The sequence below is a fragment of the Suncus etruscus genome, chromosome 12, assembly GCF_024139225.1.
Source record: "Suncus etruscus isolate mSunEtr1 chromosome 12, mSunEtr1.pri.cur, whole genome shotgun sequence".
Taxonomy (NCBI): domain Eukaryota; kingdom Metazoa; phylum Chordata; class Mammalia; order Eulipotyphla; family Soricidae; genus Suncus; species Suncus etruscus.
Genome location: NC_064859.1, coordinates 15,482,589 through 15,496,559, shown reverse-complemented (window position 1 = coordinate 15,496,559; position 13,971 = coordinate 15,482,589). Strand labels below are relative to the sequence as shown.

General features: G+C 36.0%; 1 protein-coding gene across 21 annotated transcripts in view; it reads left to right on the top strand.

The window, feature by feature from the left end:
• NRXN1 (neurexin 1) overlaps positions 1–13,971 on the top strand; it is a 1,163,035-nt gene that overhangs the window by 573,436 nt on the left and 575,628 nt on the right. For all 21 annotated transcript variants that reach the window (XM_049784303.1, XM_049784319.1, XM_049784318.1 and 18 more), the window contains one exon: positions 630–749. In XM_049784303.1, coding sequence (XP_049640260.1) covers positions 630–749 — 120 coding nt within the window. The remainder of the gene's footprint in view (positions 1–629; positions 750–13,971) is intronic.

Sequence of the window (13,971 nt, the reverse complement as noted above, 5' to 3'; positions counted from 1 at the left end):
GACTCGTGTATCGAATGGGGGCATGTCATTTAACAGTTTAACATTTTATGTTTCGTTGCATGAATTTGTTCAAGCATGAGAATTGATACTTGCCAACATACCTATACAAAACATCCAACAATCATAATTTTATCATAGTTTGTGCCGTGAAACTTCCAGAGCCTCTCGATCATTTTTGCATAGCTCTTTTCAGTTATATTTTGCTGATCTTTACCTCAATCTCATTCCGTTATAAACTCATTTCTCATGGCGTCTCTATCATTGATCATAAGTTCAGGAGATCCACGCCGCTTTCGAAAACCACAATGGTGATGGAGAATTACTGAGGATGGAATGAGATTCTCTGCTCTGTTCCCACAACCATACTAGAAGCAAAGTGCTTACTTTTCCTCATTGGTGTTTCCTTTTTCTGACTGAACCGTAGGGTGGTCATGTCTTGAAACTTTGCCTAACCTTCTTAAGTGGGCTTCTCTGTTTCTACTTCAGGGGTTGGAAATCAGACTTTGCAAAACGAGTTTGGTGATAGACTCTGAGGTGTTGGCAACTACTCTTTGTGACCCAAGCTCATGTGTTGACCAACTTGTGGGTTATTTGGTAAGAAAACAAATTTCTGTGGGGTTGTTTTGCAGGACCCAGCACAACTTGCCAAGAGGACTCTTGCTCAAACCAGGGTGTGTGCTTGCAGCAATGGGATGGCTTCAGCTGTGACTGCAGTATGACCTCCTTCAGTGGGCCTCTGTGCAATGACCGTAAGTTGGCATTAAGTGGGAATTCCAGTCATTGCCATTCCCTATTACTGATCTCGAGTGAGGGTCTCAAACAAAGCATATTTTGCATGGAACAAAGTTTCATTGCTAGAATTAGAAGCAATTATTTCTACTGAAAAGGTGCCCCCTCCCAAATAATATTAATCAAGATGCCATTAGCCAAGTGTTGTGATAATATGGATTCTTTGGCATGTAACTAATTGTACTATTGTCCTCATGGCTAAAGGTCACCTTGTTGAAAATAATTTTTCTTTTAATTTCTGTATGTGACATTCTTTCCCTCACATTTGAAAGAGACTTCTTATTCGTGCATTAAGTAACATTTCATTTTGTGGGCCTATATATTAAAAATGATAGTTTTAGTAGATAGTGATCCACTTCCAAATGTTATATGTATATATGTGCATGCATATATATGTAACGTATATTCATAGTTGCCTTTTGCTTTTAAGAAAATGTGTTTAATTTCATATTTTCAAAACTTTCCTTTATATTTATACATGAGTGTGTGTATTTTTCTTTAACCTTCCAATGTAAGGAGGGAAAAATATCCCAGCATTCACTTAGAAAGTTTTTGCTAAAGGCTAATGTAAGCGATAGCAAATGAGACTAAGGATTTTGGGGAAAAGAACTGACATTCGGGATGAAGTTACATGTTTATTTTTAATCTTCAAATAAATTCTTCTATATAGCATTCTATCAATATGATAGAGAACATTTCCTCCAAAAAGTACTGTGTTCTGCTATATTGAAAATATAATTCTGACACAACCTCCTAGTTGTAAAATAGTACCTGACTTATTGTTGTACATGGCACAATCTTTAAGAAAATTCTATGGTGATTGGACAGGTTCGGAAATAATTGAAGTTCTAGCTTTCCAGGCAAAAGTTGGACTTGTTTATGAATTAAGAGAAAGACTTCAGTTTGCTTATTTTGACCTTTGTTTGTAACTCTGTTCTAGTCAGTTAATCTGTGCACCACAATTTGAACATAGGGCCAGGCATATTCCATTGAACTGAAAATTGCATCCCAGTAATATTGTAAAATTCACCAGATATCTTCCATTTTTTCCCAATGTATTAAATATGGAAAAATACAAGAAATAAACAAAACATGAAATATTCCCTGGAAGAAATCTGTGAAGATTCCTCCACTGGAGGGTATTTTGACCCCAGCCAACAAATAATATCTTACTTAAAAATCACATAAAACATGAAGCACTCAGCACGTATTCACATCACCCAATATTGGCAAATACTATTTCTGTATATCAAATCACACTTACAAAGAATAGCTCCACTTAAGGCTATATAAATAACCACAAAATGAGTAAGTATGTGTGGATAAAGCAAAGCAAGTTAAGAATAAATATATTGCTTTAAATAAAGATACACATATGTGTATATTTGTATATAAATGGTGACTCACTCTCTTTAATGTTCTATCACAGAAAATAACAAACTGACTTTCATGGGCAATTAGAAGCTGTTGATTTGCTATGATTTTATTATGGCAAATGTTGGATCCTTATTACAAACCTGACAGATGTATGACTGACTACATGTGGAAGCTGATAGCAGTTTTGCATAAAAATGTTTTTCATTTTTCCAAAAAATCTTTTTTTTTGTCCAAACTGTGCTTTGTCTGGTTTCCATGGTCCACAGAGTAGAATCTATTTAGCTGTTAGACAGTTGTCAGTATGAAGAATATAGTTTTATATATATATATATATATATATATATATATATATATATATATATACACACACATTTATATTTGCTTGAGACTTCCTAAAAAACATCACTATATTACCTTAAGTTGCATACTGTTTCTAAATCATTTTTAAAATTAATTAAAAATTATATAAATGTGGCTTTTGTGTGATAGTAGTGCTGATGACAATGATAAGGCTTTTTGTTATTTTACTGTAAATAGGGTAAATGCATTTGATAATTGTCTCCAGGTTAACCTTTTTCACGATTCAGCAATAATATTTTGAAGGGCTCTCAGAATACACATATTTTGACTAAATCATTACCATGAAGAGGTTCTTGTAAAAATATAAAATGGTCTCTTGATTTGTGCATTAGAATTTTGATGGAGAATATCCATAGGCACAAGTCAATATTTAAAAGTAAATTTTAGATTTTTATATTATCTAAAATTTGTGTAGCACTGATTGCTACATGAAGATATGCAGTTCATCAGGCAATAAAAATAATATTGTACATTGCTCTCACTTTTTATAATAATAATAGCATCTTGCTGTGTTTCTTTAAGTTGTTCAAACATATTTAGTATTATTTCCTAAGATTTTTGCTAACAAACACCTTTTCTGCTTAGTGTTTGATTTTATTTAAAAAAAGAAGAAAGGCGACTACTTGAAGCATTTCATTTTGGAATAAAATTTTCATTTCTAGTTTAGGTATTGACCTATAAATTCTGTGACTGTAGTCTTCAATTACATAGAGAACAAAACAACAACAACAAAATGAATGAATAAACTTTTTCTAAAGGGAAACTTACTGCAAATTAACCTTCCCCTCATTAAAAAAATAATGCATCCCAAATAACATCTCTCTGAGACTAGCAATAAAGTAGGCTACAGCACTAGAAAAAACTTCCGGCACCTAGAGATATAATTAACAGTCTAACAATGGGAGTGTTTAAGGTTGTAAGCATTATCTTGGATAAATCATACTCATTAATAAATCTAAAGAAATCGCTCCAAAAAGAAGGCATTTAGGCCAAGTTATGCCAAAGGCCACTTTTAAAGAGGTATTTATGAAATCTTTTTGTCTGGGAATTAACTGTCTAAAAAATTATCACCTTCTAATAAAAGCAGGGGGGGCAGGAGAAGGAGAAGTAAGAAGGAGAGAAAAGTGTGTGCCTGTGTGTGTGTGCGTGTGTGTGTGTGTGTGTGTGTGTGTGTGTGATGGAAGGGTTAAGCTCAACTTTTCAAATTTTTATTCCTATTGTCAGATTTCGCGTGCCCATTATTAGTTTTAGGAAGTTTAGTAGTAATCACCTAGTTATTTTTCTTGTTTGCTATCTTTTCCTTATCCATTCATTTACTCTGCATTTTTTTCTGGTTTTTGGGCTAAACCCAATGACGCTCTGGGGTTACTCCTGGTTATGTGCTCAGAAATTATTTCTGGCTTTGGGGACCATATGGGATGCTGGGGGATCAAATTGTGGTCCCTCCTGGTCAGCTCGTGCAAGGCAAACGCCCTACCGATTGCACCACAGCTCCTGCCCCTCATTCTGCATCTTTATAAAATTCTTTTTATCTCTAGGTTATATGTAAATAGCATTTTCTAATTCCCCCCTACTCGTCACAATATTTTCTTTCTTCTTCCTAAGTGGAATTGTATTTATGCCAGTTTATTAGCAGGCTTATTATAATCCTATAATGTTATAAGATCATCTAATGGCATTAACCATTTTTTATTTTTTTTCTTCACATGCACTGTTTTTTGTATAAATTCAATTGCATATACTCAATAATAATAAATAATTGTTAACACAGAGCATGGTTTCTGAACAAATATTCCCATTAAATTCTCAGTGGTGAGCACTATTCTTCTAATTAGTGACTTTGGAGTTCAAGAACCTCCATTGGTCCCACCCTCACGTTGATTTTCAGACTTCCCTATGTCAGAACCTTGTCTATAGAATGTCTTCCTTTCAACTCACTAACCTGTGGTTGACAGAAAAACATCATACTCTTCAATTTTCTTACCCATTTTTTCTCTTTTTATAAAAATATGTTATTTTTGCATTAAAGTTTTACCAATATTCAGGCACTATGGTTAAATTTCCGGCAATATTATTCTCAGGCTAATCTCATAACTTCTCTCCACCAATGTTCCAGGTTCCCTCCCCTTCCCTGACTCCAGCCTTCTTTCTAGAAAGGCACAGTTTTGAGTTTGTTTGTTATAGTTTAGACCTCATGTTTACAGTGCTGTCGACTCTGGAACTTAGATATAGACATGCAATGCACCTTAAATGTTTATTTGATTGAATGATTAATTAATGTTTGGGCCATGCCTGACAGTGCTCAGTGGTTTCTCCTGGCTCTGTACTCACTCCTGGCAGTGGTCTGATATACCGTATTTTCCAGAGCATAAGACGACTTTTGAAACAAAAAAAAAAGTCAACCGAAAATCGGGGGTCGTCTTATATGCCGAGTATATCCCGAAAAATGTTTCAATATGCCACTAAACGAAAATTGTCTGAATATTGCCACAAAACGATTTTTCCAACTCAATCCTGCACCAATCACTGCCAGGCTGCTCAGACCGCCTCTCTAACTCAGCCAATCCAAGCAGGATTTTTATGCAAGCAAATTATACACTGTTCTGCACCAATCACTGCAAGGCTGCTCGGACCGTCTCTCTAACTCAGCCAATCCAAGCAGGCTTTTTATGCATGCAAATTAGACAATGTTCTGGAACCGAATCTACACTGTAAAAAGCCTGCTCAGATTGGCCAGAGGAAGTCTATGACAGTAGAACCTTTGAACCTTTGCTTGTTGTGATTGGCTCACTGTGGTACATACAGTTGCAGCACAGGAATGTTCTGTCTGATACAGCAAATATAGGCCTAAACCTATGTTTTAACTGCAAAAGTAGGGGGTCATCTTATACACCCAGTAGTCTTATACACAGGCAAATAAGGTAGGTTTCTGGGGATGAAACCTGGGTCAGGGCCCGGAGAGATAGTACGGCGGCATTTGCCTTGCAAGCAGCCGATCCAGGACCAAAGGTGGCTGGTTCGAATCCCGGTGTCCCATATGGTCCCCCGTGCCTGCCAGGAGCTATTTCTGAGCAGACAGCCAGGAGTAACCCCTGAGCACTGCCAGGTGTGGCCCAAAAACCAAAAAAAAAAAAAAAAAAAAAAAAAAAAAAACCTGGGTCAGCTGTATGAAATAAAATGCCCTCCCCACCAGCTGTACTATTGCTCCAACCCCATACTTTATTGTTTTTTAAAATTTTATCATAGCCATTTACAATTTTAAAAATATTGCCAGTAATGGGTATTTCTGATTATACCATTTCAGCAGTACCCTTTAACTCATGTCTACCTTCTTCTACCAGTATTTCAGGGCCTCCTCAATACCTTCACCTTCTTCTTTGCCACCTTCCTCCACTGTAGCCGCACATCTCACAGGGAGTGTATCTAGTTCACCTGGAACACATTTTTTTCACTACCTCTGTTTAAAAAAATATAATTTCATCCTCAAACTCTACTGAAACCATTAATTTCTAGGGAAACTATTTCCTGACTGTTGAGGCTATATTTTATTTCCTTGAGTTCTTCTTAAAACACCAGTGTTGAATTTAGAACAAATTGTGGTCAGTCGTAAACTTTCTCTTTAATATAACCACCCATTGAGCAAAAGCTTTGTGTTAGGCTTGAATTGAGAGTTAAAATGTATTGTGGAAGACTCTTCTATCACATATTCATGTGTATATGCACACCCTATACACTATCAGCTAACAACACCTTTTTATCTTTGTCCCTGTGCTGCTGAATAGATTCCAACCATGTTAGCTAATTTAATGTCACACTGGGGAAGATAAATAGGTTACAGTCACATGGAAAATAGCAAACATAATGATATTGTCACATTACATTAGTATGGAAATATGTGTCAAATTACAGCGGCACCTGTCATCAGAAGTGAATGATCCATCATATTGCTAGGAAGGTCTGGGTACTGCTATTAAGTCTCTTTTCAGGTTCCTAAACTTTAGCCAAAGAAAATCTTGCATCATTTGGATCAGAATTAAAAATGGTCACTGAAACATGGGTGCAACACACTTGATTGTGACTTGTGACCATGACTTCATATATTCACTTTCTTTTGTTGTTTAAGAAAAATAAATCTAATCTAATAGTTGAATGTCAATATCGGAAGTACTGGAAATAAGTCATAAAATAAGTAAGCATAACAAGGATCCAAGTAACATTGTGTTTCTCCCATTTAGAACTGCTTGTGATATTTAGCTATGAACTGAGTTGTTTCTGTTCCATTTTGGATTGAATAAAATCTAGCAAATAATTATGTGTGTAGTTCATATTCCATATCTGAGTATGTTTCATTTTATTTATCTCAAATCATTCAGACATTTGTAAATGGCAGTCCTTAGGTTGTAGAAATTCACTCTTGAACCATATTGACTTATAATATCTAGATAAATTGTCATTGAAGACATAATGTGAGAACATGTAGTTAAACTATATAGGCTGAAAAATCTTGTTGAGAGGAAATACTGTGTCAGAATAGCTAATTAAGACAGATAGAGAATATTGTATGTCATGGAAAGTTACTATAAATGAATCTGCTACCTTTTATTATTTTATATAAACTTATCTCTACTCTATTTGTAGAGATCACCAAAGAAGGCACCCAAAAGGAAGTACTGAGCCTTCCTTAATGCAGAAAGGCAGTAAAATGACATGTGATGGAATCTTTATTTAAATGTAGGTGAGGGAATAAAAAAACCTCAGTTGACTAGATTGTTACTTATTTGAGTTATACAGATTAATTCTCATTATTATTCAGCAACCAAATCATCTACAACTCTTACTTAATCTTTTAGTCTGTGGAATGGTACCAAATTGACCTCAGAAGTAAAAAATAATAGGTGGTGGAGGGGAAAGGTCTAGTGGAAACTTTCTTCCATATAAGTTCCTGACTTCCATAAACCCATGGCTGACTGGTATGCTAGGGGCTCCTTAGAGTGGGTCTGAGGTAAACACAAGGTGACCTTCGGCACATACGTCAATCCAGTATTCCTTGAGAGATGGTTTACACCTCTACCTGACTCAACTAGTCTCAAAGGGTCACAGGATTTTGTTCTCACTCGGTGATATTTCCAAGAACTCTGACTAGTTTTTCTCAGGTGAATTTTCTTTCTGTTAGTGTTTATGTTCAGGTTGTTCACATTGGCTTGTAGTCACATTGACTCAACAAACAGATGCACAGCCCAATTGGGAAGTTTACCCAACTCTGAGTATTAATTTCTGAAATTTGAAACACCTTTCATATATATATAATTTTTCCTTCTTTTTTACTTTTATGCAACACTCAACAGTGCTCAGGGATGACTCTGATTTTGTGCTTAGGGATTACTTCTGGCAAATCTTAAAAAAGAATATATTTTTTGAGGGGTATTGAATGAGCCTGTGTCAGCTGCATGCAAGAAAAACCATGTTGGGTTTCACCATGCTAGAGCACAGTGGGTGAGACACGCATTCGACCTCAGTTTGATTTTTGGTATTGTATATGGACTCCCAGTACTGTCAGGAATAACCCCTGAGTTCAGAGACAGGACTAATCCCTGATCACCACTGAGTGTGGTCCCCAAAATAAAAACAACCAAACAAAAGAAAAGCCATGTGGTAGTACTCCTAGCCACAGTACTTTAGCCGATATTTTTATACTTAGGTGGATTTTATTTCCTCAGTAACAGTGCTGTGAAAGAACTTGCTAACAAAATGATCAGATTCCTACAAAATAGTAAAATTAGGTATTAATAAATAATAACCATCTGTTCAGTAAGAAAATATGTGAAGAAAGTGAAACAGTTAATGATTCTTCAACATTTTAGAATCATTACCTACATATATTTAAAAATATGGTTAAAAATGGTTTTAAATGATTTAAATATGATTAAAATCTTTTTGTTTTTTGTTTCTGGGCCACACCCAGCGGTGCTCAGGAGTTACTTCTGGCTGTCTGCTCAGAAATAGCTCCTGGCAGGCACAGGGGACCATATGGGACACCGGGATTCAAACCAACCACCTTAGATCCTGGATCGGCTGCTTGCAAGGCAAACGCCGCTGTGCTATCTCTCCGAGCCCTGATTAAAATCTTTAAAATATATTAAAAATATTAAAATATGATTAAAATTATTATCTTGAAGATACTTAATTTTATTTACTTGAGTGGGGTTGAATCACACCCAGCAGTGCTCAGGAGTAACTCTTGGCAGTGCTTGGAGGCTTTTTGTAATGCTGGTGATCAGACTGAGTCGGTGTCATGCCAGAAAAGCACCTTAATCCTGTACTATCTCAGTCACCCCATATTTTAAAGTTATATAATAAATTTGATTGAAATTGGAAGAAAATGGTGGGATACATTTTTAATTCATTTTTATGATTTGCTACTCCAAATTTACCTAGTTATTGTATAAGAACTACAAAAAAAGGTTTGTTTTTGGTTTTGGGGCCACATCTAATGTCGCTTAGGGGTTATGTGCTCAGAAATCGCTCCTAGCTTGGGGGACCATATGGGACACCAGGGGATTGAACTGTGGTCCATCCTAGGCTAGCACAGGCAAGGCAGACACGCCTTACCATTTGTGCCACTGCTCCAGCCCCAAGAACTACAAAATATTTTTTATCTAGACCCCATCAACATATTTGGATGTTCTCCTAAAATAAGCATATATTTTTTGTTTGTTTTGTTTTGGTTTTTTTGTCACACACCTTGATGTTTGGGAATTACTTTTGGTCTGTGCACAAGAATTACTCTCCTGGTTGCTTGGGAAACAAATGGAAGGCCAGGAATAAAACCTGGGTCAGCCAGGTGCAAAGCAAATGCCCTATCCAGTGTGCTATTGCTCCATCCCCATGAACAGATATTTTATGCAGGCTGCTTATCTCTTACAAGCTTTACTTAAATTTTGGGGGTCAATTTTTTTTTTTTTTACATTTTGAGACATATATGATTTAAATAACACAGTGGTTGGAAATAGCTAGCACTGACAGTGACTGGCAACCAAACTCCCAACCTACATTTTCATGTGCAATTCTGGCTCTTCTCAGAGAAAAATGGTTCAGTGTCATTGCTGGTGAAATTTTCCAGTTGCAAGATTCCCTAGAGAAGTTAGTAATAATTGGCAGCTAACAGTGTAGGTCCCCCCACCTTATCTCACCCTTGGTACTTAAGATTTAATTTTAAGCATTATGTTGCCTGAAACATGCTCTTTTCTCTCAACTGTTCACTTCTAAAGAGGAGTTAAAAATTCATCATTGTCTAAGACACACTGTCATTATTATTCAGTTCTGTTCTAAAAAGGTACTGATTATGAAAGTGAGATGGGAATTTTCTGTGCTGTTTCTTTGACAGCCTGAGTGTCTAAAATAATAATTTAATATTTGATAAGGAAATGAGGCTCTTTCTCAAGATTCTTTATTTGGATTCAGATTCATGTTATATCCTGGATAGTTTAATATTAAAAATTGTGTTGACCAATAGTGCGAGGCAAATGTTTCGTTGTGTTTACATTTGTGTTTTATTTTCCTTCCTTCAGTTGTTGAAGCAGAAAGAAAACTAATCAAGTCAGAGGTTAGTGGTGTAGTTTTGAAAGGTTTTGGGAAGCTGAGTGGGGAAAATTAAATAAAGGACTATAATATGTCCAGATTATGAAACTTCACTCTGAGATTAATAGCGGAGACTTGTGTCTCCTTGAATTTATAGAGAAGGATATGGAACACTCTAGGGAAAGGTACAGAGTCCAGAAAAAGGTCATGATAAAAATAACGTTGTGCTTGCATTCTGGAATCATTCTAGCCATAAAGGAAAAATATTACTGCAAAGAAATGTACCTTGCCTGGTGATCTTTCTTCCTCCCCTGAACCAAAGAATCGTGTCTTTAATGAGATTTACTATGGCAATTAAAAAGTGGAGTGTGCTTTTTACAAGGAGGAATTATGGTGTCCTCTCCAGCACAGAGCTGTTATACATTGATACGTCTCTGCTAGTTTCTACAGCAGAATAAAGTCAAAGGGTGATCTGGGTATTAAGGAGTGGATGCTTTTAATGTCCCTAATGATCAAAACTCACAGCTCTTAGAAAGTGGCCTGTTCAGTGTGAAGCTTAATCTCCCCAGGATTGAGTGAGACAGGGAGATACAAAGGGATTTCTTAACTTGAAATGATGGCAGAATAAAATATGCTTCATGTAATGATACGCGAGATAGAGGGATGTTGAAAAAATTGGGTCATGAATAAGGAGGGAGTTGTATTTGCCAGTGCCCATGAAAACTGTATTTATTTGGGTGTGAAAGCTTCTTATAAATATATAACCTATGATCCTTTAGGCAGGGAAAAAAAGATGAAATATGAAGTCAAAAATAAAGGATACACTGTCCTTGATTTCTTTACTCTGATAGTACAATGCAGATTTGGATAGCTGTCATCTTTTTTTGTCATTGTTGTTTGGCTTTTGGACACACCCATTGGTGTTCAGGATTTACTCTTGGATCTGCACTCAGGTCTGAGAGACTCTATGGGATGCTGGGGATTGAATCCTACTCAGAGACATGCAAGGCAAGTGTCCTTACTGCTATACTCTTACTCTGGCCTCCTCATTGGCATTTTTTGTCAGGAAGCATTTAATGGCTCATCTTGGTCCAGCAGCTTTGGGCAGTACTGACATTGGACATGGTGCTGGGCAAAAAAGGCCTTGGACCATCCAGCCACGGTTCCACACCCAACCCTTGGTGGTAACTGGAATTCCCAACTTGGATGACTACAGCAGTAAATATGTGCATCACTGGACCCATCACACTCTCAGAGTTTGACAGCATGGTTGAAAGTGTGGGTCCAGCTTCCAGGTTTTCAATCATGAATCTAATCTCCTGGGTCCTATTTTGGACCAGAGCTCCATTTTCCTAAATTAAAAAAAAGGACTTAGTCCGAGAGCAACCATTTTCTCTCCTCCACTAGAGACAACACGGGAATAATTAAACTGGATATTGTCTGGTCTGGCACAGTCCTTTTATTGACACTGACAGTCATTTTGTAAAGCATCGTACAGTTGGTGTGCAAAAGAGAAAATCCTAAGGTGCTTAAAATGAAGGTAAAATTGATCTATGAAGCACAGGAAGAATTTCTGCTGCCTGAGACATGAACACAGCCTTTAAAATATAGGAACTACATATTATATGATGATTACTATTTTTTTAGGTCAGTCCCTGAAAGTCATATTAGTGCAATACTCACCAGAAGAGGTTTTTGTTGCTAACTCCCACTTATAGCTTTCAGGACTCTGTGAATATTCTTTCTGAAGGTATATTTTGCCCTTGGTGACTTTGTCATTAGGTTTTGGTGACATCATTGCCCTGCATTTATACATTTGCTACATCTCCAAAATCTTGTTGACAAAGTTTTTTTAAAATACTTTATTATTCCTATAACAGGCATTATTTCCTGGGTACATGTCCATTGGTTTATACACTGAATGAATCTCCCCTGAGTTTTTATTTCTGCTAAATAATTTTCTTATTCAGACGGTCTTCCTTTTCTAAGAATTCTACTCATTTCTAAGAAAACTTCTATTCTTTCTAAGACACACAGTTCAAGTCCAGGTTAAGTTCAAATAATAAAGTCTCCATTTAGTGTGGATTTATTTTTATGTCTTAGCTTTCAACATTATCTTTTTTCCAAGTCTTATTTGACATCCCTTTCTTCTAATTGGTTAGTATAAATTCTCACAGTGTCTTCAACCCTTACTAGTTGCCAGATCTATTTTTACACATCTTTTTAGAACATTTTCTGGTTTATAACCAATTGAGATACAGAGATTTCTCATATATGCCTTTTATCCATGCATATATCCCATTCCTCAAAATTAACAACCTCCACCAACATGGAACATTTCTTGTAATTCATGAAACTCATTTACACATCATAATCATCTAAACTTTATAATTTATAAATCTACTGGTTTTATGTACGTGCATTATTTCTTACAATTCTAAGAAAATATATGCATATAATTTCCAGTGGAGATTATGTATTATATTTTGTTACATTACTATAAATGCCTAGCACCTGCATTCCTTGATAGTTAAGGGCTCACATAGAATTAGAATTTTTATGTAGGTAGAAAGTGTTAGAGAGAAAGTGTGGTTCTTGATAAATAACTGGCTTTTGAGTATTTTTATCTAGTTTTTATTATCCTAAATCATTGGAATTTTTTCCAGGCCAAATATCCTGGAAAGAACTTATATTATTTCTTCTCCTACAATAGCTTAAAAATTTATATGCCCCTTATTTAGCTTACCATTATCCCGGAAAATGGTTATTCTCTAACTGTTGCCTTCTGCTTCAGCTAGTGGAAGAAAGAAATCCTCACTAGTGAAATGGGATTTTTAAAATATTCCACTAAAGACTGCAACTTGGTATGTAAATCAGCCACTCTCAGTAATATAATAAAAATTATATACAACTTATTGTTAGAAGGATTTAGGAAAAATTTTGAAAAAAATATAGTCCCCAAAATAAAATGTGTAAAATATGATTTGTATTGCCCCTACATAGAAGAGGAGCTGTTATACTGAAGAAATTGCAATGATTTCTGTGGAGCCAGAGAGTAGTCTCTGTAGGAAAGATGCTTGACTTGCATGCAGCCAAATAGGCTCAATCCCTGTTATTCTCCAGATCTACCACGAATTGATTGCTGAGTGCAGAGCAGAATGAATCTCTCAGCACTAGCAAAATGAGACCCACCAAAAATAAAATAGATAGATAGATAGATAGATAGATAGATAAGATAGATAGATAGATAGATAGATAGATAGACAGGACAGACAGACAGACAGGACAGACAGACAGACAGACAGGACAGACAGACTGAAAGAAAGGCAGGCAGGGCGGCAGACTGACTGACTGACAGACTGACAGACAGACAGATAAAATGTATTGTGGTTTCTAGGCCACCTAATGTCAAAGAAACTTAAAAATTGTTAGACTGCAGCTTCTCATATTCCAATCAACTTGAATGACAAAATATGGAATTGTAATCCCAAAAGTGTATTTTAAGAGACCTCAGCTAATCCTGATGCATGCTCAAGTTTCAGAATTATTAGCAAGGTTTCCCTAGTGTAAAATATTTATTTTATGCTCTTCAGTTTAATAATTAATATGAAAGAGTATAACATAACCTACCCCAAATTATCTAGGGAAGTACAACATAATTACTAGATTTTGTGTCACAATTTTGATAGACTTGTGTATATTACTCATGCATTATTTGAAAAGAATTTCTTTTGATTATCAGCCCTCCCCAGCTGGCTAGCAATCTCAATAATATTTGGAAAGTTCTCATTTCACACTCCCGAGGCTGCGCAAACATGTCATTCAAGGCAACATGCATGACAAGGACTTAATCTAAGAATCTGGACT